The sequence below is a fragment of the Botrytis porri genome (genome assembly GCF_014898465.1).
Source record: "Botrytis porri strain MUCL 3234 chromosome Unknown BPOR_005, whole genome shotgun sequence".
In the NCBI taxonomy this organism is placed as follows: Eukaryota; Fungi; Ascomycota; class Leotiomycetes; order Helotiales; family Sclerotiniaceae; genus Botrytis; species Botrytis porri.
Window position 1 is genome coordinate 2,093,676 of NW_024066079.1, and position 26,638 is coordinate 2,120,313.

The following is a 26,638-nucleotide window of genomic DNA, read 5'->3' on the forward strand; positions in this document are numbered from 1 at the left end:
CCCCAGCATCATCATCCCAATCCATTCATCTCCGTCTTCCTCTCAACCAATAACGTTCTTGCATATGATCAAAAGGTAGGACTCGGAAGAAGATGAGATGACATGAAACAAACAAACCGGGACTAGTGAAGATCCATACATGGGATTTTCAAAGGGATCAACTCGGATGTCATACACTGTGTCTAGTCCCGCAAACCAGCTGTCAAAACTACATAGAACTATACTCATGTCGATCAATATCAATATGAACATGCCTGACGATCAATAATCACGTGCCACTCTTCACTGAACTTGGAATGTATTTTCTACAATAGATCTGCTGGGGATTGCTGACAAGACGACTTGAACACTAGATATAAGCTTTCGTATCGAAAGACAGTATACATGTACACACACGCCAACCGATAACGAAAGAAAGAACAGAACACCTAATTCCCATCTCCCCCCTCCCTCAAACACAACATGATCAAATCACCAAACTATCTACCCATCTCCCATCGCCATTCCCTATCTCCCCAATTCCACCATCCAAACCTCACTCCCCAAACCCATCCACGTCCACGCAATCCCCTCCGCCACATAAGCTACTACCACCGCCAGTTTGAGGCTATGCTATACTGCACTATCCCCAATACCCTTATCCCCCTCCCCTCCCCTCCCAACCTATCCCGATTCCGACGATCCCGTAGCCCACACATCCCACATCTCCCATCTCGTACATCGCATCCCACCCCAACGACCCAAATGAGTGACGAGTCCATCAAACCTTCTCACCTTCCCCCTCACCCAACAATACCAAGATAAGATACCCATCGCGCCGTCGCGCCTTCAAACGGTACATACCCATTACAAACCCTCCCCCTCATTCCCCACCAACCATCATACCAAGACATCAGCCCTCCTATCTCTCATCCATATCCACAATCCATCCCCAACACACTCATCATCTTCAGCTTCTCCAACGAGGCTGTGCAACACCTTGACAAAGAAGATAGGAGGTACACATTCCAACCCATCAAATCATCGCTAGCCAAGCCCCTCAGAGTGGACACGCCAAGTTCGCCATGCCAAGTCCCCTTCCGTTTCGGCATATGTGTTCCGGCCGCAGTTGATCAAGTCTTACCAATCCATCTCACCTAATCTCCAACCAATGTCGAATCTCAAAAGCCGATTCGGGTTTCATGTCATACATGTTACAGATTATATAGATAAAGATATAAGCACTCCGAGTAAGCAAAGCACAGAAGAGTATCAACGGAATTATCACATAAAAAATTCTTGATTCATCATACTCAGCTAAATACCAATCAAATAAAAGCAACCTAAACCCCTGATGTTCCCTAGAGACCAACCGAAACCGAAGTTCATCACCAGTCCTCCAATATTGCTAAGAGACTTCTTCGAGTCAAGTCCAATGACTGCAAGGAAAGATAAACTAGCATGGCATGATCTGCATGCATTAAAAGCAATAAACAATATAGAACTCCTCTCTCCCATCATTAAAATATCCAATGTATTTCTTTTCATTACTCTACTTCTTTCTTGCGCTGTGAACTGTATCGATGATTTTCTCAACTACACTTGAATCGGAGAGCTACATATCAATGTTAGCACTGATACCATTTATCAAAGGAGAAAGTATCAAACATACCGTAGAAATATCACCCAATTGATCTTCTTCACCTGCTAGAATCTTTCTCAAAATTCTACGCATAATCTTACCACTTCTAGTCTTTGGTAAATCTGGAACAACAAATACTGCCTTTGGAGCTGCGAATGGACCGATACTCTTTCGGACTTGTAAGATGAGATCCTTCTTCAATTGATCGTTGACCTCATGACCATCTTTGATGGCGACGAAAGCGTTGACTGCTTGTCCGGTAAGCTCATCATTGATACCAACGACTGCAGCTTCAGCAACGGCATGATGTTCAATCAAAGCCGCTTCGATTTCGGCCGTAGAGAGACGATGACCGCTGACATTGACAACATCGTCAACACGGCCTCGAATCCAGTAGTAGCCTTCGTGATCCCGTCCTGCTCCATCACCGGTGAACTATATCATGTCAGTAAGTTGCAAAGAGAAATTGGAGAGTGAGACCTACGTAGTATCCCTTGTAGACGTTCAAATAGGTGTCCATATATCTCTTGTGTGCACCCCAAACGGTACGAGCCATACTTGGCCATGGTTGCTTGAAAGCCAATACACCCTCGACATCATTTCCGTGAATTTCTTCTCCGGAGACAGGGTCGATAATCGCAGGCTCAATACCAAAAAATGGAAGTGATGCACTACCAGGCTTGGTAGGAGTGACACCTGCGAGAGGAGTAATAACATGGGAACCGGTCTCGGTTTGCCAGTAGGTCTACACTTATGTCAGTATTGATTTCAACGACCAGATCAGAATTGTCTTACGTCAACAACGTGAGCTTCCTCCTTTCCAACAATCTCGAAATACCATTTCCAGACCTCGGCAGCAATTGGTTCACCAACTGATCCCAATACTCTCAAGTGCTTCATTTGTGCCTTGACATGTTGATCACCGGCACGCTTCAATAATCTGAGTGCTGTAGGCGCAACATAGAATTGTGTGACCTCGTGCTTTTCAATGACATCCCAATATCTGGAAAAATTTGGATATGCTGGAGTTCCTTCAAACACGACAGTTGCAACACCAAGTAGAAGAGGGGCGTATACTACATATGTATGACCAGTAATCCATCCGACATCACCACCACAGAAGAATTTATCTGAGTCGTGAATATCGAATACATACTTTCCAGTAGCTGCCGCACCTAAAAGATACCCAGCGGTTGAGTGCATAACACCCTTTGGTTTTCCAGTTGATCCAGAAGTGTAAAGTAAGAACAATGGATCTTCGGAGTTCATTGGCTCTGGAGCAATGTAAGATGGCCATTTCTCGACCTCCTCATGCCACCACCAATCACGTCCTTTGGTCATTGGAACATCCGCACCGGTACGTCTGTAAACCAAGCAATGTGTAACATCAGGACATTGTTTCAGTGCATCATCCACAATCTTCTTTGTGCCAATGAGTTTTCCACCACGCTTGCCTTCATCCGAAGTAATAACAACTTTCGATTGAGCATCAATAACTCTATCCCGGAGAGAATCGGATGAGAAACCAGCAAAGACTACAGAGTGAACTGCACCAATACGCGAACAAGCCAAGAACGCAATAACAGCTTCTGGAATCATAGGCAAATAAATCGCAACGGTATCTCCCTTCTTGACACCCATTTGTTTGAGAACATATGCGGTTTTGCAAACTTCTCGCAGAAGTTCAGCATATGTAAGGGTGCGACCATCGCTAGCCTCATCGGCTTCGTAGATGATCGCTGGCTTGTCTGGATTCTTGATCGCATGACGATCAACGCAATTGTATGAAGCATTTAGTTGACCCTCCAAGAACCAAGCATTATCACCGCCAACGAACGATCCGCTGTGTACAGTCTCGAAATCCTTTTGCCAGGTAAGAAGTTCACGGGCCATTCTGCCCCAGAACTTATTGGGCTCTTTAATCGATTCATCGTAGAGTTTCTTGTATTCGTCGAGTCCTGTTGCTATCAGTTTCCATGATTTCTGCCCAGAGAAAATTGGGAATCTTACCGCTCAAATGAGGTTTGCTTGGATGTTCTACATGAAATTGTTAGTATTTCGCAATGATTCCCCGACATGCGACCTCTCGTGGGTCTGAGAATTGAGAGCTTACTGTCAAACATCTTTTGTGGGGGATCTGTAGAATGATGGGTCAGTAAGTGCATATTCGGCACGGATAGCTTGGATTCTGGACTCACGGAAAGTGTCGACATCATGAGCTTCTGCTACTACCGGAGTAGATGGCTTTACCTTTCCTTCAGACATTGCTATATTTCTGAATTGTGGTATTGTGAATTGATTGAGATGTGAAAGATGGAGTGAACGTCTACGCCGCGAGCTTGGTATTTACGAGCTTGGTATTTACTTAGTGTCGCCGCAATGCGGGGTCGTGGAAGTATAGCGTCTCTCCTTTCTTTGTGCGCCAAAATCAGTGACGAAATTCAAATATATGATCAGTCGGAATGCGTATTGATTAAGGTTTGAGGAGAGTGAATAAGAAGAAGTTTCAATCGAGTGAGATCACAATCATGAAGAAGAAGAAGAAGAAGAAGTATGAAGAAGAGAATGCAAATGAAGAATGTAAGATAATGGGAAAGGAATCAGCTGGGTCTTTAGCTATTGTAGAATTCGGGGCAATGGACTTTGTGTCGCTACAACATGCAACACCCAAGGTAGTTTGTGTTGATTTACCCCGGTTAATGAATCTGTGTCCTAGTAAGTATCCTTTTCCTTTTCCCTCCCGTTTGATTGGTTTCTTCAAACGCTTTATTACTGCTTATTACGATATACTTGATCCTCATTGTTTCTTAACAAGTTACAACTCCTTTCCACCGAGTCGCTAGCCTACTATGTGCGAAGCGAAGACACTCCGGCGGCTCCAAATACCAATTTCGAACTAATTCAAATCTCATCTTTCGGGATTCCCTCCTCTTTGCAAGGCATGGTTTGCTAGGGATGTGTGTGGGGTTAAGTGCATAGGCTCTGCATTTGTTGGAGGGAAAGAATTCAAACAATTGCAGATCTTGTGACAGTCATGGCTCTCAAGGTCTATTCCCATCGCTCGGGGTTGTAGACGAGAAGGATTGATGCATCTAGAGTGCTTCTAATACAATAGTTCCTCTTGTTTGAAATCTTCTGCTATCTCAATCTCGAGGGGACTCATCTTCATTCTAGTATGTAAGATATCCTTCATTGTTCCTGGTGCCATCGAACATCGAACATCAATCCCCACATAATCCTTCTTACTCAGGTCTATTATATCGGTCTTATATCTCAAGTATCCAATTAGATTGAATTGAAAACGATATCCGTGTTGCCGCAATTCCCAACGGAAAGGAATTTCCACTTATCACCAGCTTAGTAAAGGAGAGAACCTCAGCGGTCTCCAACTGGAAGCTCTCAAGCTTTGCAGTGGGGTTGAAAAGTGGAACAATATTGAGAAAGACATTCCCCTCGGTGACCGGTCCCTCCAAATCTCAAGGGGTGGTCTAAACTCGCTGAGTTGCGATGCCGGCGTCGGCTTCGGTTGAGTAGCACAATTAGTACAGTATCTTCTATGAGTTCTCACAACCGAGTTTACCCAGTCTATTACCAAGGTAGTAAAAAATAGTCACTTCGGACCAACTGAAGTCTGCTCTTTAAAATGACTGGCAACTTCTCCTACAATAGAAATCATATATCATATACAAACGGACCCTCTCTATCGACTTCAAGCACACAGCGCCAAGACATGAGTTCCGACAGGGGAGGTTTAGAAAGTCAGCATTCTGATTCGAATCCAAGGATACCACATCACCGACCTACATGCGCTTACTGTACTATTGTACGCTCTCTGCATTGTACCGTCTACTGTCGCATTTGAACATATTCTGCATCACGAATTACCAAACTCTTGGTACCCAATTTAACCAATCTTACCAAGAAGCCTGTTTCAGAACCAACGGCTCGAGTATCCCATTAGGAACCTCGATATATGATCCCTTGCTGTGATACACGACAGCTTTTCTATTCAGAATCAACTTGTTTTATCAAATATGGTCTTTTCTAACACTACTCTACTATCTTACAGTTTATTAAGGTTATAAATATAGTACCGTATACATGGAATAGCTTGCATGCTACGAGGCTACTTCACCAATGCCGCAATCACGACGGCAACTACGCCGTGATCGTCGGATCGACTAGTTCCACGGAACCTAAAATCCATTTTGCTAAGACAATCTTACGTTACCCCAAGAAACCCAAGAGTTTCCATCACACATCAAAGACTTTCTGGATATTGAATCGATTTCAGTCACTTTTCTTACATTGGGCGGGTTAGCACCCCTCCGACCGTATACCTCCTACACCAGCTCGAGTACCGAGGCCGATAACATTCATTTAAACAAAACCTTAAAAATAGATTTTTGCCTGAGCTAAAAACGTATTAAGAATTTAGTAATGTATTTATAGTATTAGAGAAACATTCAATTCAGTATACAACCTTAAAGAAAATAATAAAATGAAAAGAAAATATACATTACTATTGAGGTAGAATTCAAGAAATCGATTAATGTAATTACTCTTAAACTATCTCAAAAATCAAAATTTCTATTCTATTTAATAGTATTCTAATTAGTTTAGTTATAGAAATTAGCTTTAATATTACGAGGACACAGTAACTAAGCCGGGGGGGCCTAGGCTAATAAAGAATAATTATTAGAGAATTTATAATTAAAATAATTAACGGAATTTTTATTAAGTAATCTAAAGGTTTCATTTATATTAAAAGATATCTATTACTTTATAAATACTATGAACTTTTGAATTCATAAAGAAAATCTAGAAAAGATGATTTATAGAAAAGCTTAGAAAAATATTAATTTATAGAATGCTTTACTATTATAAGAAGAAAATCATTATTTGTGTTTTTTAAGATTCTCTAGAAATAATTATTTTCAGAAAATCTAAAATAGATATTATTTTTAGAGAATCTAAAAAGGATTAATAAGATCTATAATTAGTATATTAAAATATACTATTATACTATTTTGATTATTAGAATCGATATGAATTAGAAATCATATACTCTATAGTACAGAGTAGAAAGACAAGAGTTAAAGAATTACGATCTTTAATAAGAAAATAAACATGAATAAAATGACTTCTTAATTTTTATTATAAAGAAGAGATAATAATTAAAAGAGCCTCTTATCGTCGAACATATATTACTAACGTACAACTACTAGTCACTTATTAAAATCACATCTAAAAAAGTCATTTTATTACTTTTTGTCACGGAATTCACCATATAGTGTAACCCTATAGGACTAATCTTAGTACTCCTCCGGATTACTTAATTATTTGTATGCCCTATATACCTAATTAAGCAACTCCATTGTTTAATCAGGGTATATAAAACAGGTATAATCTTTATGATTATATTTTAAGTCAATTTAGTTTATTATTACTCTATATATTTATCTTTTAATTAAAGTGATTATTAGATTTAGTTATTATTTTTGTAATAGTTATAAGCCTGGTTGGTATTTATATTATGTTTTTATTATTTATATATGTTTTTTGATTATTTTGATTTATATATATTCTTTTTTATTTATTTTTATAAAATTTATTATGTTTAAATTCAATTTTTTAGAAGTTATTCGATTTGTTATTTATGGATATTAATGAAAATGATTTTTAAGTTTATAATATTTCTATATATTGAAGGATATTTGGAAGAATGTTAAATTAATAAATTTTAAGATTATTTCGATTATTTTAAATATCTTTGGAGAATTTTTGGAAAATAAAAAAACTTTTCATTAATTGATCCTTATTGATGAAGAAAATTAGCTTATTAAGGATTTATTTGAGCTTATTACGATTATCGATTTTATAAGAAAATATGATTTGAATAATAATATAAAGTATCTTGTTGATTTCGATACTTATAAATAATCTCAATAGAAGGATTTAGAAAAAAACATTAAAATAACTCCATTATTATTCTTTAAAGAGTTAATATTTAAATCTATAAGGTCTAAAGCAAGTACTTTTTAAAATATTTTAGTAGAATATTCTATATTTCAAGAAGAGTATTACTATTAGAGAGACAAGTATAATATTATATATAAATTGTATCAGAATGTTTACAAATAGATTACTGAAATAGTAGAATTATTCCACATTATGGTGTTACGGGAGCTGCCTCTAGGGTCACGTGGAAGTGTCTAGAGATCTCTCGAGGTGGTTTAGACTAGACTTCAAGTAGGAATTCAATAAGGTTGTAACTGGTTGCAATTCTCGTAACTATAGTAATGAAACTAATGATTGTTCTTGAGCACGAAGCTCTACATGTAAAGAAACCCTTTCCCTTATATAGACCTTTGCACTCTGCGATCCCATCGATCCCACTCACTGAGAGTAGTGGGCGTAGTGGGATCCCACTGATCCTATTGATAATAATCGGTGGGACTGATGGGATGGTCCATCACGTGATACTAGTCCCGTGAGTCTTGTCGTCCTGTCTTATTTCCTGTCCTAGGGCTAATCCCTTGGGAGCTTACTAATCCTAGCAAGACCTCTCTTGCTTACTGTGTCCTGTATTGCTTATTCTTCTTAGGACCCTACTGTCCTAGGAACCATGTCCTATGATTCAGTGTATTCTATAACTAATACTATATACATGCCTGAGGCTTTCCTTGGGTGCCTAGTGTCCCCCGGTATACTGCAGCTGAATCACTGAGGCCTATAATATCATTATAGCCTATAAGTCAGTGATTCTACAGCCTGTTACTATCCGTTGTAACATATGGAACTCATTTTCGAAAATAATGATATAAAAGCTTTATTATTCAAAACAATTATTTAGAAGCTACAGGATAAGCTCATACCTATTATTATAATTACAAAATCTACTATTACTTAAGAATATTAAAATGTTCTTTAATAAGCAATTATAAGTCGAATTAATTCAATTAAATAATATAATAAATAAACTAAAGTTTATATGAATACAAAATCATATTATATTGAAGTAGAGGATAACTTAATAATTATCAACTTTCTATAAATTATGGAGATATGTATACTTCTTATTTAAATAAGTATTATATTTATGTTACGACGGCATCCAATATACCGCGTCACATGGTCAGGAAGTCACGTGATGGACCTAGAGGATCTAGGGGATCGAAGAATAAACATCTAGATCCATAGGATCCAGAGGATCCAGACAAGACAGAACTGTAGGTTCTGCAGAGCAGGAAGGTCTATATAAGAGAACAGAGTTCATTACAATGTAGAGCTTCGTGCTCAAGAACAATCATTAGTTTCATTACTATAGTTACGAGAATTGCAACCAGTTACAACCTTATTGAATTCCTACTTGAAGTTTAGTCTAAACCACCTCGAGAGATCTCTAGACACTTCCACGTGACCCTAGAGGCAGCTCCCGTAACATTTTGTTCATTATATAGATTCTTTAATATAATTATTAAAGTATTAAGCAATTTGGGAAATATATTATAGAATTCATTATATAATATAATTCTATAGGATTAATCCTAGTATTTCTTTGAATTACTTAATTATTTGTGTGCTCTATATATCTAATTAAACAACTTCATTATTTAATCAAAGTATATAAAGTAGATATAATTTTTATAATTATACCTCAAATTAATTTAGTTTATTACTATTCTATATACCTATCTCCTAATCAAAGTGATTATTAGACCTAGCTATTATCTCCGTGATACTTTTATTATATATAAAATTAATAACTTTAACTAGATATGTTTATTTAGATTTAGTATAACATAGTTTATCAATGCGTACACTATATTAGTATATACACTACTTTTATCTTAATTTACATTTTCAAACCCATATTATTCAACAACAATTGAATCAATTGATTAAAACTATTCAGAATCTAATAATCTAAGATCTATTATATTATTTTGATAGGTTCTTATATTATAACCTATCTTTTTGTATTTATTATAATATTAAATAAAAGATGCTTTTTTATTAAATTTACTTTCTTTTTAATGTTTATTGTATTAAATCTGAATATCAATCTTTTTTTAAAATAATATATTAAAAGCTTCTTATTCAATAAATATTCCTCTTTAATATAATTGAGTTTTTTTATATATTGATATTTACTTAATACCTTATTCATGTTACGATGGTCTGCCACAATAGACGTCATGTGACCCCGACGCTTAGGTAACCGGATCAGAGGGATCATTAGTGATCCAGTTGATCGGATCAGAGGGATCATTTGTGATCCGACTGAGCACAGAGAACGAAGGTCTATATAAGGGAATGGGTTTCATTACAATGTAGAGCTTCGTGCTCAAGAACAATCATTAGTTTCATTACTATAGTTACGAGAATTGCAACCAGTTACAACCTTATTGAATTCCTACTTGAAGTCTAGTCTAAACCACCTCGAGAGATCTCTAGCCACTTCCACGTGACCCTAGAGGCAGCTCCCGTAACACTTTGAGCACCATTTCTGCTTCAAGTACCGATTCAATACCAACCGACGATATGGCACCCACCAGTGCATCCGCGAGCAGTCAGGCACAAGCACCCGACACCGACGATGTCGAGATGACCGATGCTCCCAAGGAAATTACCATCAACGAAACACTCAAGATTGCCTTACCAGACAAATACCAAGGAAGTCGACAGGAACTCGACACCTTCCTCTTGCAACTTGAAATCTACTTCAGATTCAACGAAGACAAGTTTACCGAAAAGGAATCCAAGAGTGTATGGGCCGTATCATACCTCAGAGGAGAAGCAGGCAAATGGATTCAGCCATACTTGCGGGACTACTTCGAGAACAGCGAGCGATACCGCATGAAACCTACCAGAGTAATCTTCGAGAGCTTCGAAGGGTTCAAAACAGAAATCCGTAGGATTTTCGGAAACGCCAACGAGTTAGAGATAGCCGAGGAAAAGATCTTTAACATCAAGCAAACAGGATCAGCCCTCAAGTACGCTACGGAGTTCCGAAGATATGCAGGAATGACCAAATGGGATAAGACCGCCATCATGAGCCATTACCGAAAAGGGCTCAAACCAGAAGTACGATTGGAACTAGACCGAGACGGCGAGAGTAATGATTTGAACGACTTAATCAAGGACTCTATTGAAGCCGACGATCGTCTCTACAGATTTAAGCAAAGCCAAAGATCATACAAACCTCAAGAAAATCAAAACCAAGGGCGTTACCGCAAGAACGAGGGTAGACCACGATACAATCCACAGAGATACGGAGACCCTATGGAGTTAGACGCCACGCACCACGCAAACAGGAATGATGATCAGGAAAAGAAACGTAGACGAGAAAACAACTTATGCTTTGAATGTGGAAAAACAGGGCACCGGGCAGCGGATTGCCGAAGTAAGAAGACAGGAGGAAAGAAAGGCAACTTCAAACCCAAGTTCGGCAAAGGCCAACTTAACGCTACCTTTGTATCCCAGGAACATCCAGCTAAGACCGAAGAAACTGAGACCTTCACCAGTGAAGAATTCCGGAAATTATTGGATGAGTTACCACGAAACCAAGAGGGTATGAATGCAGTAGATTTGTGGGAACAGGAGTATTACCGAACCCCATCACCGTCGGTAACGGAAGAATGTATTAAGGAAGAGATACCAGCAGATCACGCGATGATGAGCTGGACTGCTTGCTATGATGAATTCTGCGGAATCCATCGATCAGATAAAGAAGCAACCGGATGGTTCCCCAAGAAAAGAAAGACAAGGAACCAACAATCCAATGAAACAGACAAAAAACAAGTTACCCAGCAATTGAATGCTACAGGACAAGCAGGACAGATATACTGCAAGGTCAAAATAAACGGACAAATACAGCAAGCCATGATAGATTCAGGGGCTACAGGAAATTTTATTGCACCAGAAGCTGCAAAGTACTTGGGAGTTCCACTCCAGAAGAAACAAAAACCCTACCAATTGCAGTTAGTTGACGGACAACTAGCAGGATCTGACGGGAATGTTTCACAGGAGACACGACCAGTACAAATGAACATAACCCAACATTCAGAGGTTATACAGCTTGACGTTGTGCCATTGGGCCAACAACAGATCATCTTAGGGATGCCATGGTTGAAGGCACACAATCCTAAGATAGATTGGTCACAAGAGACAGTGACATTTGATCAGTGCAAGAACGGTCACGACGACACGTTCAAGGCGTCCGCGAGACGTAACACGCGCCAAGGAGAGTTGAACGCGAACAACACCGGCGACGTAGGACACCCAGTCCAGGGTCCTCCATTAAGAGCGAAGGCCAGTACACCTCCTCTACAAATGCAGAAGCCAACGACACGGCAGGAAATCGCAATCAAGGCAGAAGAGCCTATGATACCAGAACAGTACAAGAAATACGAACATGTGTTCAAGGAACCAGGGATCCATGAGGCTTTGCCAGAACACAAGCCATGGGATCATGAGATAATATTGGAGGAAGGCAAGATGCCTGTGCACACCCCAATTTATTCAATGTCAGCCGATGAGCTGAAGACGCTCAGGGAATATATCGATGACAATTTGGCCAAGGGATGGATCAGGGAATCCACGTCCCAAGTGGCAAGTCCAACTATGTGGGTACCCAAGAAGGATGGTACTAAGAGACTAGTTGTGGACTACAGAAAGCTCAACACGCTTACCAAGAAGGATCGATATCCACTTCCATTAGCTACGGAATTAAGAGATCGATTAGGCGGAGCTACAATATTTACCAAGATGGACCTACGAAACGGGTACCACTTGATTAGAATGAAGAAAGGCGAGGAATGGAAAACCGCTTTTAAGACAAGATACGGGCTATACGAATATCAAGTTATGCCCTTCGGGCTAACTAATGCACCAGCTACTTTCATGAGACTTATGAACAATGTGTTGTTACAGTACTTGGACACTTGTTGTATATGCTACTTGGACGATATCCTAGTATATTCAAACAACGAGGTCCAACACATCAAAGATGTCAGCAACATTCTTGAAAGTTTAACCAAAGCCGATTTGCTATGTAAACCAAGCAAATGTGAATTCCATGTTACGGAAACAGAGTTCCTAGGATTCACCGTGTCAAGCCAAGGGCTCAAGATGAGCAAAGACAAGGTTAAGGCAGTGCTCGAATGGAAGCAGCCGACCACAATCAAGGAAGTACAATCCTTTCTAGGATTCGTCAACTTCTATAGAAGATTCATCAAGGGTTATTCAGGGATTACTACACCCTTGACCACGTTAACCATAAAAGATCAAGGAAGCTTTGAATGGACCGCCAAGGCGCAGGAGTCCTTCGAAACGCTCAAACAGGCAGTGGCCGAGGAGCCAATACTGTTGACATTCGACCCTGATAAGCAAATCATAGTGGAGACGGACTCCTCAGATTTCGCTATAGGGGCAGTTCTGAGCCAACCAGGTCAAAATGAGAAATAGCAACCAATCGCATTCTACTCTCGAAAACTATCACCAGCCGAATTGAACTACGAAATATATGACAAAGAATTACTGGCGATAGTCGACGCATTTAGAGAATGGCGAGTATATTTGGAAGGATCAAAATACACAGTACAGGTGTATACGGATCATAAGAACTTGGTTTACTTCACCACAACGAAGCAGTTAAACAGACGACAGGTCAGATGGTCGGAGACCATGGCCAATTACAATTTCAAGATTTCATATGTTAAAGGATCAGAAAACGCTAGAGCCGACGCTCTCAGCCGAAAACCAGAATACCAAGAGAATAAGTCGTACGAATCATACGCAATATTCAAGAAAGAAGGCGAATCACTGGTTTACAATGCACCACAGCTTGCAGCTACTCATATATTGGAAGACAACCATCTCAGAAACCAAATCCAATCACATTACGACAAGGATGCTACAGCTACACGCATACGCAAAGCAATAGAACCAGGATTCACAATAGAAAACGAAACCATATACTTTCATGGGAAAGTATACATTCCGAGTCAAATGACTAAGGAATTTGTGACGGAACAACATGGGTTGCCGGCACACGGACATCAAGGAATTGCAAGGACATTTGCAAGAATCCGGGAAATCAGTTACTTCCCACGAATGAGAACGATAGTTGAAGAAGTTGTTGGAAGTTGCGACACCTGCATACGAAACAAGTCATCACGACATGCTCCGTATGGTCAGCTCCAGACCCCAGACATGCCTTCTCAGCCATGGAAGTCCATTACATGGGACTTTGTGGTTAAACTACCACTCTCGAAAGACCCTACTACAGGAATTGAGTACGACGCAATACTCAATGTAGTAGACAGATTGACAAAATTTGCATACATGATACCATTCAAGGAAACATGGGATGCTGAGCAACTAGCATATGTGTTCCTAAGGGGCATAGTAAGCATACACGGAGTACCAGATGAGATAATCTCGGATCGAGACAAGCTCTTTACCTCGAAATTCTGGACTACCTTGCTAGCACTTATGGGTATCAAGAGAAAGCTATCGACATCTTTCCACCCACAAACAGATGGTCAAACAGAGAGGACCAATCAGACAATGGAAGCATATCTTAGATGCTACGTAAATTACCGACAGGACAATTGGGTAGAACTATTACCTATGGCACAATTCGCATATAACACATCGGAAACGGAAACCACAAAGATTACACCAGCACGCGCTAACTTTGGGTTCAATCCTAAAGCATACCAAACACCGATACCACAGGAGGTTAATGCCGAATCAGCAATAATACAAGTCGAACAATTAAAGGATTTACAAGAGCAGCTTGCTCTTGATCTAAGATTTATATCATCCATAACAGCAGCCTACTACAATACGAAACGTAGTATGGAACCTACGCTTAAAGAGGGGGATAAAGTTTATCTGCTACGACGAAACATCGAAACCAAAAGACCAAGCAATAAACTAGATCACAGAAAACTAGGACCATTCAAGATTGATAAGGTAATAGGAGCCGTTAATTATCGGTTGAAACTACCAGACACGATGAATATTCACCCAGTGTTTCACATATCCTTACTCGAACCAGCACCACCAGGAGCGCCAAGTGCGCCATTTACGGAAATCGAACCAGTTAACCCGAACGCCATATACGATGTCGAAACAATACTAGATTGCAAGTACGTCAGAGGCACAATCAAGTATTTAATCAAATGGTTAGATTATCCACATACCGAGAATTCATGGGAACCAAGAACAAACCTCAACTGCCCTGGGAAGTTGGAGGCGTTCCACCAGCAATACCCGGATTTGCCCAGAAAGAAGGAGAATCCATTGAGGCAAGGATCGAAGGATCCAAAGAAGAAGAATCGAAAGCAAAGGAGTCGTCGCTAGGATCAGCAGTCGAAACAGATGCTTGTTCCCGCTCCTTTTCAACACGTTCATTTTCCAACCTATCCTTTTCCTCAGCTGCATCCAGCTCATCCAAGGTTTTCAGACCACGACGCAACATGGCACCAGCACGGTCACGAAGGGATCGTTGCTGAGTGTCGAGGCGAATCAATTTAGAAAGAGTAGCACGGCGCTCCGTTTCCAGACGTTGTTCCTCGCGCTCCAAAGCATCCCAATCCGAGACAGTGGGAGGAAGAAGGTCACACTTCAGACCAGCTTTAACACACTCACCACAACGACGAGACTCTGACAAAACACGACATTCAAGTTTGCGGGAAGAACAACGAGCACAAGGATCATCCATAATAAAACCTCTTTCTTTGAATTTGGTATACAAGCAAGCACGATTTTCAGTTGATTTGGGAGTCCTAACAACAGGCATTATGAAAGAAAGAAATCAGTCATTACATTATTACAAGAAGTGGGGTAAACACTATAAGTAACGCTTGGGGACAAGCGCTAAGCTAGGAAGGGGATAGTGTTACGATGGTCTGCCACAATAGACGTCATGTGACCCCGACGCTTAGGTAACCGGATCAGAGGGATCATTAGTGATCCAGTTGATCGGATCAGAGGGATCATTTGTGATCCGACTGAGCACAGAGAACGAAGGTCTATATAAGGGAATGGGTTTCATTACAATGTAGAGCTTCGTGCTCAAGAACAATCATTAGTTTCATTACTATAGTTACGAGAATTGCAACCAGTTACAACCTTATTGAATTCCTACTTGAAGTCTAGTCTAAACCACCTCGAGAGATCTCTAGCCACTTCCACGTGACCCTAGAGGCAGCTCCCGTAACAATTCACTACTCAAAGTATACAAATCTTTATATTCAAAAGTATGTTTTTATAAGCTAATTACTTTATATTTTTAATTAGAATTAATATAATCTTAAATATAGATATAGGTAAGCTTAATTAATAATAAGTTATTTGAGATTTAATTAATATTGATTAAGAAAGAGTTTTAGTTGGGTTATAAATAGTTTAAGAAATCTATTAATCTAAATTGAAAAAAAGAAGGGGTAAATATATGAATTTAAATATCTAATTTTGAAAATATAGTTTTAGAATTAAATGGGATTAAATCTATTCCTTAGAATTTTGATTTTATATTCTAAAAGATAATTGATTTCTTGTAACGTAACGTATGGGGAACTCGGACATATGGGGAACTCGGACACTTTTAGCCCATCACCAACTTGAAACCGCAATAACTTTTATTATGCATACCCAATCACCTTCTACATCTGCTCAAATTGAAGAGAAGCTTCAAAAGGCTATAATTTCACTTCAATTGAAAGAATTTAAATCAATTAGAAAGGCTGCAGAGCATTTTGAAGTCCCTAAGTCTACCCTAGCTGATAGGCTGGCTGGGAAGAAAACACGTTCCCAAACCCACGAAATGGCTCAAATTCTTTCAAACGCAGAAGAAAATACTCTTGTACGATGGATTTCACGACTTACCATCACTGGATTCCCTGCTACACCTATGTTGGTGAAGGAAATGGCCGACGAAATTCGTCTTCGACGCGTTCGGGTCGCGTCATCTCGAAATCCTACCTCGACAGAAATTCCACCTATAGGCCACGAATGGATCTATAGATTCCAAAAACGACATCCAGAACTTAAAACATGCTATTCACGTCAATTAGAGTCTAATCGGGCTAAAGAAGCAACTCCGGAGAATATTCAGGCTTGGTTTGACGCGTTTCGCACGCGTCTCATTGAGCGAAAGTATGAATTAGATGATATGTATAATATGGATGAAACCGGATTTGGAGTTGGAAGTACTCAAAGTACGCGCATTATAGTCGATTCTACTCAGAAATCGAATTGGAAAGTTACAGCTGGCAAGCAAGAATGGATAACTGCATTTGAATGTGTCAATGCAGCTGGAAATGCTCTATCACCTATGGTCATTTTCAAGGCTCAGAATACGAATTCTGCATGGATTCCAAAGGACACACCTCAAAGCTGGCAGTTCTCTACTAGTACAAATGGATGGACCTCAAATAGCCATGGATTAGAATGGTTAAAAAGGGTTTTCGAACCAGAATCCAAGAAAGTGTCAGGTGACCGACCTCGACTTTTGATCATGGATGGCCATTCAAGCCATATTACAGGTAGCTTTATTGCTTTCTGTATAGATAATGATATTGATTTACTTATATTACCTCCTCATTGCTCTCACTTGCTTCAGCCACTTGATATTGCGGTGTATGGGCCAATGAAACGATATCATGCTTTAGAGGTCGATCGATATTCTCGAGCTGGTGTAAAGCGAATCCAAAGAGCTGAATGGGTAGAACTCTTTCAAAATATTAGAAAAAAAGCATTGAATTCTTCTAATATTAAAGCTGGCTGGAGAGGAGCTGGTTTAGTACCTTTTGCCCCACGAAAAGTACTCGATTCATTACCATTTAACTCCTCCCAGCAACCTTCTACTCCACAAATGAGAACCCCCAATCAAGACCTAGACTTGTCTATACTCAGGAGTTCTCCTCCAGATGGAACAGAACTAAGGCAAGCAAATCAGATCTTTAATACAGCTCTAGCAAGCAGTGGTTCTCCTGCATCGCCAACTCGTCGATATGCCAAGAGAATGACTAGGCTTGTAGAATCTCAAAATGCTGAGATAGCCCTACTTCGGAAACAGCTCTCTGATGCTCAGGAGGTAATTGAGACTCGAAAGAAAAGAACTAAAGGCAAAAGAGTCAAATTACAAGGTCAATTTGTCTTTAGTACTAAGGAAGTATTGAAAATGGTACGTGAGGCGGAGGAAAAACCGAAGGAGAAAAAGCCACGAGGACGGCCACGCAAACGCCCAATTGAAGAATCAGAAGAAGAGATTGAAGAAGAAGAGCTAGAGAATAGTTCAAGTGATTCGGAATTGGAATTGGAGGATTGTGTGGCTCGTAGAACAAGATCGCGTGTAGAATAATTGAAAAAGTGTCCGAGTTCCCCATATGTCCGAGTTCCCCATACGTTACGGTATATAGTTTTAAAAGCTATAAAGAATTTAATCTTCGAAATATAATTGATATATATTTTAATAAATTTATTAATTTAATTATTATATAAACATTTTAGATTACTAAAACAGTTAATATTAAATGATTAAATTAAATAACTTGAATATAATAATAAACGTAAATATATAATATTATTTTCTTTATAGTATACTTGAAAAGCTATTAATTTGTAGTTTTCATACTTATCTAATACTAATATTCAATATTTGCTTTTTCTTTAATTCTTAGTATACTTATCGAAATATTTCAATTATTCTAAACCTATCTCATTATTTATTTATTTATTAAATGTAGATTTAATAGTCTAGTCTACAGGAAGATTGGTTTTAATATATCAATTAGAAAGATAAATCTATTCTTAAATTACTAGAAATAAGAGAATAGTTTTACCCTTTTTATTTTCATATATTATTACTATAGCCCATACTTGATTACCTAACTATACTGATTTACTTCTATTACATCTCTCAACATTAATAATAATCATTACTATACATATAATTCCTATTATAAAGCTTGTTTTATTGAAATTATAGAAATTTCTATTCAAAATACTATATTTCATTTATATATTTATAATTAATCAAAACCATTCTTTAAAAAGCTTAGGATTTTTACAAAGAACTTTTTGAAAATTATAAACATAACTAAAATATATCTTTAATTCTTTATATCGTTTTATAAATTGATATGTCTAAAACTTTTCAATAACTTTTCCTTTTTTTAATTTAAGAATATAATTTGTTATATCTTTCATTCTTTTAAATTTAAAAAGAAAACCTCTCAAATCCATATTAAGAATATATAAAATAATCATTTACTCTTTTACTTTAATAAGTTTTAGATTTTATAATTGAAATTTAATTACAAAAGTTATTCTATTCATTCTTTAAATAAATATTGGATATATAATATTATATAATTTAACAATCTTTTGAATCGAGAGTTTTTTATCTTTTTTGATAGTTTTAATAGTTAAAAGTATTTTCCCTTCTTTATTATTCGATTGTATAATAAATGATTGATAAATTATATATTGAAATTGAAGAGTATAAATTGAGGTAAAAGTAGTGCACACATTAATATAGTATATGTACTAATAAACTACGTTATATATTATTTCGATATCAATCTTTAATAAAATCATATTTTTAATACTCTTTAAATTTTTCTAAATCGTTAATTAAATTTTTTAAAAATATATTTATAAAAGTTTATGATTTTCGCTTATTTTATTGACAAATTTTAATACTTTAAAGATTCCTTTTTTCTTTTCGTTTTAACTTATCATTCTTTAATATAGAAATTTTTTAAAAATTAATTAAATAAATTTTAATAAATTTCATTTGATTTTTAATCTAACTTTATAATTATTTATATAAACTATTAGTTTTATAGTTTAAAAATTAGAAATATATTCTATAAGTTTTAATGAATTTTGATGTGATTTTGATAAGTGGCTAGTAGTAGTACACGGTGACTATAAGTGGATATTTATTAGAATATTATAATTATATTTAATAAATACTCATTATGAATAAAATAAAAATCTTATTTTAGAACTAGATCTATAGATTATTAAACGAATAATCATTGAACATTGATATGAATTCTCCTATACTATATTTTAATTTATATATAATTAAATTTCAGAAAAGAATTTTTAAGAATATGAATTATAGAATAGTAGTAAACAAATATAATAAACCAACTAATATATATTTGAAAAGAGTTTTAAAATAATTTTCTTTAATATGTATATTGAAATAAAAGTAAGTTATTTTTATTCAAGATATATTAATAATAAATTGAAATTAATAATCTATAAAATACTTTATTTTTATTTTTATTCTAGATCTGTTTTTTATTAAATAAATTAATCCCCTTTAGATAATCATTACTACTTCCAGTGTATTCTTACCAAGATTATACTATAAAGCGGACTCATTCGAAATAATCACTCTTGGTAGAATTTGATAATCTTGTCTGAACAACTGATTTTGATTGACTCTACATTACGATCGTCTTCTTCATCCATTACTGTAGAATAAAGAGATCTGAACCAGATGTTCTAGAGGACAATGAACTGTATGTAACAAGTAGAGCAGCAAATGAATTCTGGATGAAGTTTGTAGCTGAAGTAAAAGCTGAACTAAAGAAGCCTATATGGAAGACGTCTCGTACATACGGATATGCTAAGATTTGCATTGGATGTGTGTAGTTAATAGAATTCATAGTACGGGACATCGGCAATACAAAGCAGAAATTCAATCCCATGTATACACGGAAAGACTGCCTAGTTTTGAGTGTTGCATTCTTACAGCGAGGCCGTTCTTTTGGGTGTTGGTAATCAACGTCACGAACTACGGCTGGAACGCTTCCTTTAGACTTTCTTCTATTGTAATGCTGTGGTGAAAATAGTACAATTTTAAGCAGAGAGTCTTCATACCCAAAGTTCTTTGTCTTTTATTTCGCTTCTTCTTCCTCTTCCCCCCTTGATTCACGAAGTTACTTCCCGGGATTTTTTCCTTAGCAGATACCTCTCTACTAGATCCCCAGTCCGAAATTCCTTCAATTGCCAGGTTGGGATTGTTTACCATTGGCGTAAGGTACTCCTGAAGATCAGCTGGAGTAATACTGTCCTTAGGAATTTCCCTTCCGAACCTCTCTGCCATATCCAGATCCTTTGACCTAGTAAAATTCTCAAACATCATTGCGGCCCCACTAGATGCAATATATCCCAGCTTTATCTTCCTATCAATTCGACCAGGTCGTAGAAGATCTTTACAATATTTCTCGAGGTCTTTAAGACAAGTTGTTGTTGTGATTGTAATGATTTCTTCAGGGGCTACGAAACCATCCAGCATATTCAAGAAGCTTGCTACCGGCACCCCCTTTGTTAATTTTTCATGTGACTCTGGGTCCTCTTCTTCAGATTTCTGGAAAGTACTTGTTCGAAGGTCCTCGATAACAAATAGCGAACGCTTGGGGATGGCAGATAATAAGTCCCTCATTTGTACGGAGGTCTCGTTACTCATATCAAGAGAATATAAGCCAACTTGAAAGATACTTGCTATAAGTTCAATGAATGGCGTTTTCCCACAGCCTGGAAATCCATGAAGGAGGTATACACATTTATACCTTCGTCCTCTCTCAATGTAGTCATATCGCTCTTCCTTGCTAAGGAACTTCTTCATATCCTGGATACTGGCATCCAGAAGAGATCTATCCATTATCACTGAGTCAAAAGGCCGGAATGCTTGCTGGCGGAGTGATTTCCAATGTCCTGAAAAATTACGAATGTATGAATTTTGTGGTACGAAGATGGTTATCTCTTTGTGAGGACATCAGTGGTATAAAACTCAGCGTCGGAAAACAACCTGTGTATCCCTTTGTGCGCCCACAATCCATAGCACTTGATTTCCAGGTGGCTCCGTGGCGGGCGAGAATCCTTCTCTTCAGGTCCTACTTGAAAAAGTCGTGTGCCTTTCTAGTACCACTGTGTACCCTCTGCTATCCTATAATTTATATATGCTTCTGTTGTTGTATTGATCGATCCTTTAAGCGCTGGCTTTTCTACTGTTCTCACAGCGGCTGTAACTTGACAAGAGCCAAGACTTACAGTCTTTGAAAGATGACTTATAAGAAGTTCATATTGGATCATTGCTGGCTGCTGCGACGTCAAAGTATGGTGGATAGAGAAATAAAACCAAGTATATGATGGCAGATATAGCCATGATAACTGTAATGTGTTGCGTCCTGACTTCCAGGTGACGAAAAGAGAAAGGTAAGAAAGAATCGATATCGCGTGTTTAGAGGCAATAGAGGTAGTAAGTAATTGACGAATGCCTCCCATTGTTCAGCAACGTCTAGCATGGTTATAGGTGAGTCGAGGGTAGTCACTGTGTGTTTTATCTATGCAGAAGAACCTCAAGAAAGCTTTGAAGAGTACTACTACACTATATCTACAGTTCATCCGTTACAGAGCGTTGTTATATATACGATTCATTCTCAAGGATTAGCAATTACTCTATCCAACCAATCCTCACAATGCTACTGCAACATCGTCTACACTTCCCTCCACCAACTGTTGAAACCCCACATCCAATACAACATAACTTCATGCTATCTTTCTCCAGATACGATAAAGTTGGTGATTTGAAGCAACAAGTAATGTTACCAGCGAGCTGACTTACACACTGCCTTGCCTCTCGTAGAATTTGAATCGTAGGATTTGAACTACGTCGGTCTTATCGTCCTTCCATTTGATTGATCAGCATCGCACCATCGTAGTATCTAGAGTATATACACTTGTAGAGATTTGTTCGTTACCGTTCGTGTATACGCCTGTTGGGCTGGTGAAGATAATAGGTTTTCTACCCGTCGGCAATAAGATCACTGTCGCCAAACAGATCTATATAAGAGTACCTCTTTCTATCAAGACGGGTTCACGCTCCTGTAAAACAACCGCTTCATAACATATTCCAAGCTAATTATCACAGAGCAATGAACATATCGTCTCATGCAAATATCACAGCCGAGCTACAATTCAATCTGCCGCATGTCTTCTACAGCAAAATACCTGGTGGCTGATGTCCCACAAGATATTACGAACCTTTACGTCAAGCACTTCCGGCTCGTTGTCCATACGATGGGTCCTGTAGCTCCAGGGGCGGTTCTAAGTCAAAACCACTGGTCTATCACCCAAACTACATTCCCGTTGTTTCCTCATATTACTTATGTAAAATCCGTTGTTCTTCGAACGGGCAGCTGGCAATTGTACGGATGAAGATGATAAAGGCGATGAAGACGGGTACGGGAGTGATGATGAGAATTGGAAAAACCTCTAGCATCGTGCGAACACTCGTACCCATATTCCTTGTCTAGCTATTGCTACAATAGCAGCAAACCGCCGAGACGACCCTCTTGCAAAACCGCATCACCAAACCTTTCGCCACGACCTGTGTCCACTCTTAATAGTCATCTCTGATCCTAACAACGTTCCTAGCCAAGTCTCCAAAGACCTCGCTCATTCGAGGCGCACCAGGGCACATCGTAAAGAGTCTTTGGAGGTTGAGGCAAAGCTGTGTGTCTTTCTTTTGATAGACGTTGACTTATGCTTATATTCTAAACTCCATATAAACCCTAATTTGAAATTTATCGTGAAACCCAAGATCTCTTTCCTAAATCGTCGGTTGATCAGTCGACGGCTCCGATAGCTTATGTTGATACCAACATCAGCTGTGATGCCACGAACCCTGCTAAACTCTAGGAAATCATAGAACGGGGTTTAAACATCGGCACCTCAATGTGTTACTGTTAGTCACCTCTGAAGTAACCAGCTGCTTTTCCAACATACTAATCCTTGTAACAAATGTCTCAACAGAGAAGTCAGTTCTGTGTATCGAATGTTAAAGAGGGTGGACCCATTGGTGGCGGCGCTGATTCTATAAAACTGTATTAGCTCAGTACTATTCCAAAGATGTTGGAAGCTAACTTTGTTTGCCGTCAACAATGGTATGGTTGACATAACCCCCAAGTTTACTATTTTAAGTTAGAAGTGCTATTACAAGTATCTGGATAAGAGAACCTAACCGATTGATAAAATCGCCGTGAAAAAGAAGGAAGCCTTCAATTGATGCTAAAAGCTCAATTTGTCTCTCGTATTTTGCTTCTTGGGGTAGTTGTGATAGAAGACTTTTGAAAATAGGTTCTCAATTGACTCGGGTTCTAAAGGCGTAGATTTCGAATATCAGCGGATAAAAGCCTGCGTTAGCCCAATCTAGGAGGGCAAGCCGTCCATCCTCTAGCACTAAGATGTTTCTTGGAGCTAGATCCCCATGGCTCATACTTAGATTAGTATATGTGGAATCAAACCTGTCTCTCTTTGTAGTGTAATCTCTGATAATAGTGTTGAGAAAGTCTTGTAGCTCAAGGACAAAGTTGCAGATAATATTAACGCCATCATCCGACCACAAGTAGCCACGTAAGGGGCCACCACCTACTGGGCCAAGAGTGTGCCCATTAGGCGGAGGTAAACTTTCCAAATGATCAAGTACCCGTAGAAGCCTATTGACAACTTCTTCTTGATCATGTGTACCCGTAGACTCAAGATATGACGACAGATTTGTGCCATGGATAAACTCCATAACAAGATAGCCGATGCACAGATGTGGCCCCAAAGATTTGTCTTGAAAATATCTGATCGGCTGTGGAACGCGAAAAGCCTTGTTACTCTTTGAGTGCTCCCATATGTATTGTTGATTTGCAAACTCTGCTGCAGCAACATTCATCCCAAAATTAATAACAACTGCTTCCGAGAATTCAGATACCGCAGGACGCTGGTACCTCTAAAGCTAGAGGCTAGGTAAGAGGCCGCAGCCTTGGATTCACTGGTATCATGGAAATGATCGCCAGCAGCCTGAAAACGTGCGGCAAAGCCAGCAGAGGACATATCGCCACCATTCTTAGCCTGAAGAAAATTAGTATACCACCAAAACATCAAGATGGGAATTGATAGGGCATACTTGGGACGATTGAATTCGAGACGCATCACTCTCGGTCATATTGTTTCGTGGGGTACTGAAGTTTAATGACCGTTATCTTCCCTTTGCCGGGAGCTGATTGTTTTGGTATGTCGCAAAGATACGAAGACTTGACTCTCCTGAGTGTCTAATACCGGATCAGCACTTGAGTCAACGAGATCCATAGACAAATGTATCTCTTCAAAAATATTCATGGAAAAGACAGAGTATGCATCATTCTAGTTCTGCCTCCGAAGAGCTGGTCTTGTAAGAAATATTATCCATCATAGCCTTCTTTGCTGTCTTCTGCTCCTGCTTGTTGAATCTGCTTTCCCTGTCTGAATCAAGCTGCTCTGGTGGTGTACTGTCTCTGCGCCGTTTTTTCACCCAAGGTGTGGAGCTCCTGACTAGTCCTTCCCCTAGCTTCATTCTTCTTGCTTTAGTCTCAGCACGCTGGAAGAACGAGAAGAAAGTTTCTGCCAGGATGTGTATGCTTTGGGTAAGATCAGTTAATTTCTCAGCAAATGCTCCAGTAGCAAAATCCTGGAGTTGCAGTTGTATGCTGGCTTGCGAATTGAGAACAAGCCTTCCTTCTTCATCGCGGAAGAGCTAAGGGTATTAGACAAGATATTGCTTTTCCAAGCGTTTGCGAGCATACCTGGTCTGTAACTGTCTGCATAATAGACAATTCTTTCTCTCCTATAGCATCGACTCCAACATGTGGACGCTAGATTGAAATGGATGCATTTTTACTTCCTTTGTACTCAACATCTATGTTAATTACGACACAAATATAGGCATCTGACCCAAGAATATATGCATCTGCTAAACGTGACAGATCCTTCTTCTTTTGCGAGTAGGACAACTCAAGGATAACGCCTGGATACTGTGCGTCAAAATGTTGGAACGAGGCGTCTGGCTGATATGAACCATATTCAGCATCCTTAGAGACTACATCTGCAGAGGTGCTGTTTTCCATGTTTCCTGCAAAGATTGCTGAAGGACTACCGCTCTAAGCAATTATGCATAACTGGAGTAGGAGCTCATGTGTTATATACTATTGAAAACTTTCGTGCAATGGACTGAGCATTCGAAGAACGCATATTATGTCTAATGGAAAGTAATCTTGTCTATCATCACATTAGCTAGATAGTGGAATGTAGGCGCCTGGGAGATATACCGAAGTTTGTGTTTGTAATAATCCCAGATGTTAGCTTTTTGAAGTTGGCGCTGAAGATCTCCGTAATAATCTACTTCTAACGGAAATCAAAGCCGGCATTTACCAGCAAGCAGATTACGTCCGTCCTTGTGCCGTCTGACCTCTGCAAGAATTTGTAAGATAGATGTCAAAGTCTTCTCCTCAGTCTGAGGAGGCGTGGGTGGCGAACTTGTAAAGCTTTCGGGTGGTGTAGCTTGCAATTGTTGCTGTGTACTCATGTTGGGTTTTTGGTGGAAAAGACTGCGATTATGTTGGACAAGCTACACATACGGGAGATGGCATCTTGTTGTTTGTTGTTGCAAGTTCATCCGCTCCGAACTTCTGGATTCATTTCAGCTACCTTCCTGCAGCCTACCCGTACCTACCTATTCAACATTGGAAAACTTCTCAATCGATAGCTTTTTCTTCACTTATAAAGCTTTCGGGGGGGTGTAGTTTGCAACTGTCATATGCTCCCGAATCAAGTCGTCACGGCACTGGCCAAGAACCTGCTGATCCCCATCATGATAATTGATTAGAACTCCTCTACAATATCCATGGACCTTGTGGCAAAAAGTTACAAGGGATTGTACATTCCTTGGCGATGCAACTGATAAATAACGGTACGGTTGAATTTCGAACCGAGTTTTGAAGGGAGACTGAATATATCCGGAGCTGCCTTCGTGAGAAGACGTATATGAACCGAATCGTAAATTTGGATTGTCGGGTGGAGGATCATTATGCATAAGAATCGAACAATCAGTACCTATCGACTTGAAGCTGTGATTTCTGGAATGCTGAATAGTTGCTTTTAAGTTAAGAG

The 26,638-nt window shown here is 38.7% G+C and overlaps 4 protein-coding genes across 4 annotated transcripts; all 4 read right to left on the minus strand.

The window, feature by feature from the left end:
* Positions 1–1,531: 1,531 nt before the first annotated feature.
* EAF01_004309 (uncharacterized protein) lies at positions 1,532–3,886 on the minus strand (the record flags this gene model as incomplete). Its single annotated transcript, XM_038912563.1, has 7 exons — positions 1,532–1,594; positions 1,652–2,056; positions 2,106–2,366; positions 2,417–3,579; positions 3,632–3,658; positions 3,735–3,758; positions 3,820–3,886. The coding sequence occupies 7 exons, from the start codon at positions 3,884–3,886 to the stop codon at positions 1,532–1,534; spliced, it is 2,010 nt and encodes a 669-aa protein (XP_038772247.1).
* A 16,570-nt stretch (positions 3,887–20,456) lies between these two features.
* EAF01_004310 (uncharacterized protein) lies at positions 20,457–21,326 on the minus strand (the record flags this gene model as incomplete). Its single annotated transcript, XM_038912564.1, has 1 exon — positions 20,457–21,326. The coding sequence occupies one exon, from the start codon at positions 21,324–21,326 to the stop codon at positions 20,457–20,459; it is 870 nt and encodes a 289-aa protein (XP_038772248.1).
* Positions 21,327–23,484: 2,158 nt separating this feature from the next.
* On the minus strand, positions 23,485–24,659 carry EAF01_004311 (uncharacterized protein; the record flags this gene model as incomplete). Its single annotated transcript, XM_038912565.1, has 5 exons — positions 23,485–23,540; positions 23,591–23,637; positions 23,971–24,403; positions 24,487–24,565; positions 24,621–24,659. 5 exons carry the CDS (start codon positions 24,657–24,659, stop codon positions 23,485–23,487), a joined length of 654 nt encoding a protein of 217 aa, XP_038772249.1.
* Positions 24,660–24,851: 192 nt separating this feature from the next.
* Positions 24,852–26,054, minus strand: EAF01_004312 (uncharacterized protein; the record flags this gene model as incomplete). The annotated part of the gene is made up of 4 exons (XM_038912566.1): positions 24,852–25,226; positions 25,276–25,344; positions 25,402–25,629; positions 25,938–26,054. 4 exons carry the CDS (start codon positions 26,052–26,054, stop codon positions 24,852–24,854), a joined length of 789 nt encoding a protein of 262 aa, XP_038772250.1.
* Positions 26,055–26,638: the final 584 nt, after the last annotated feature.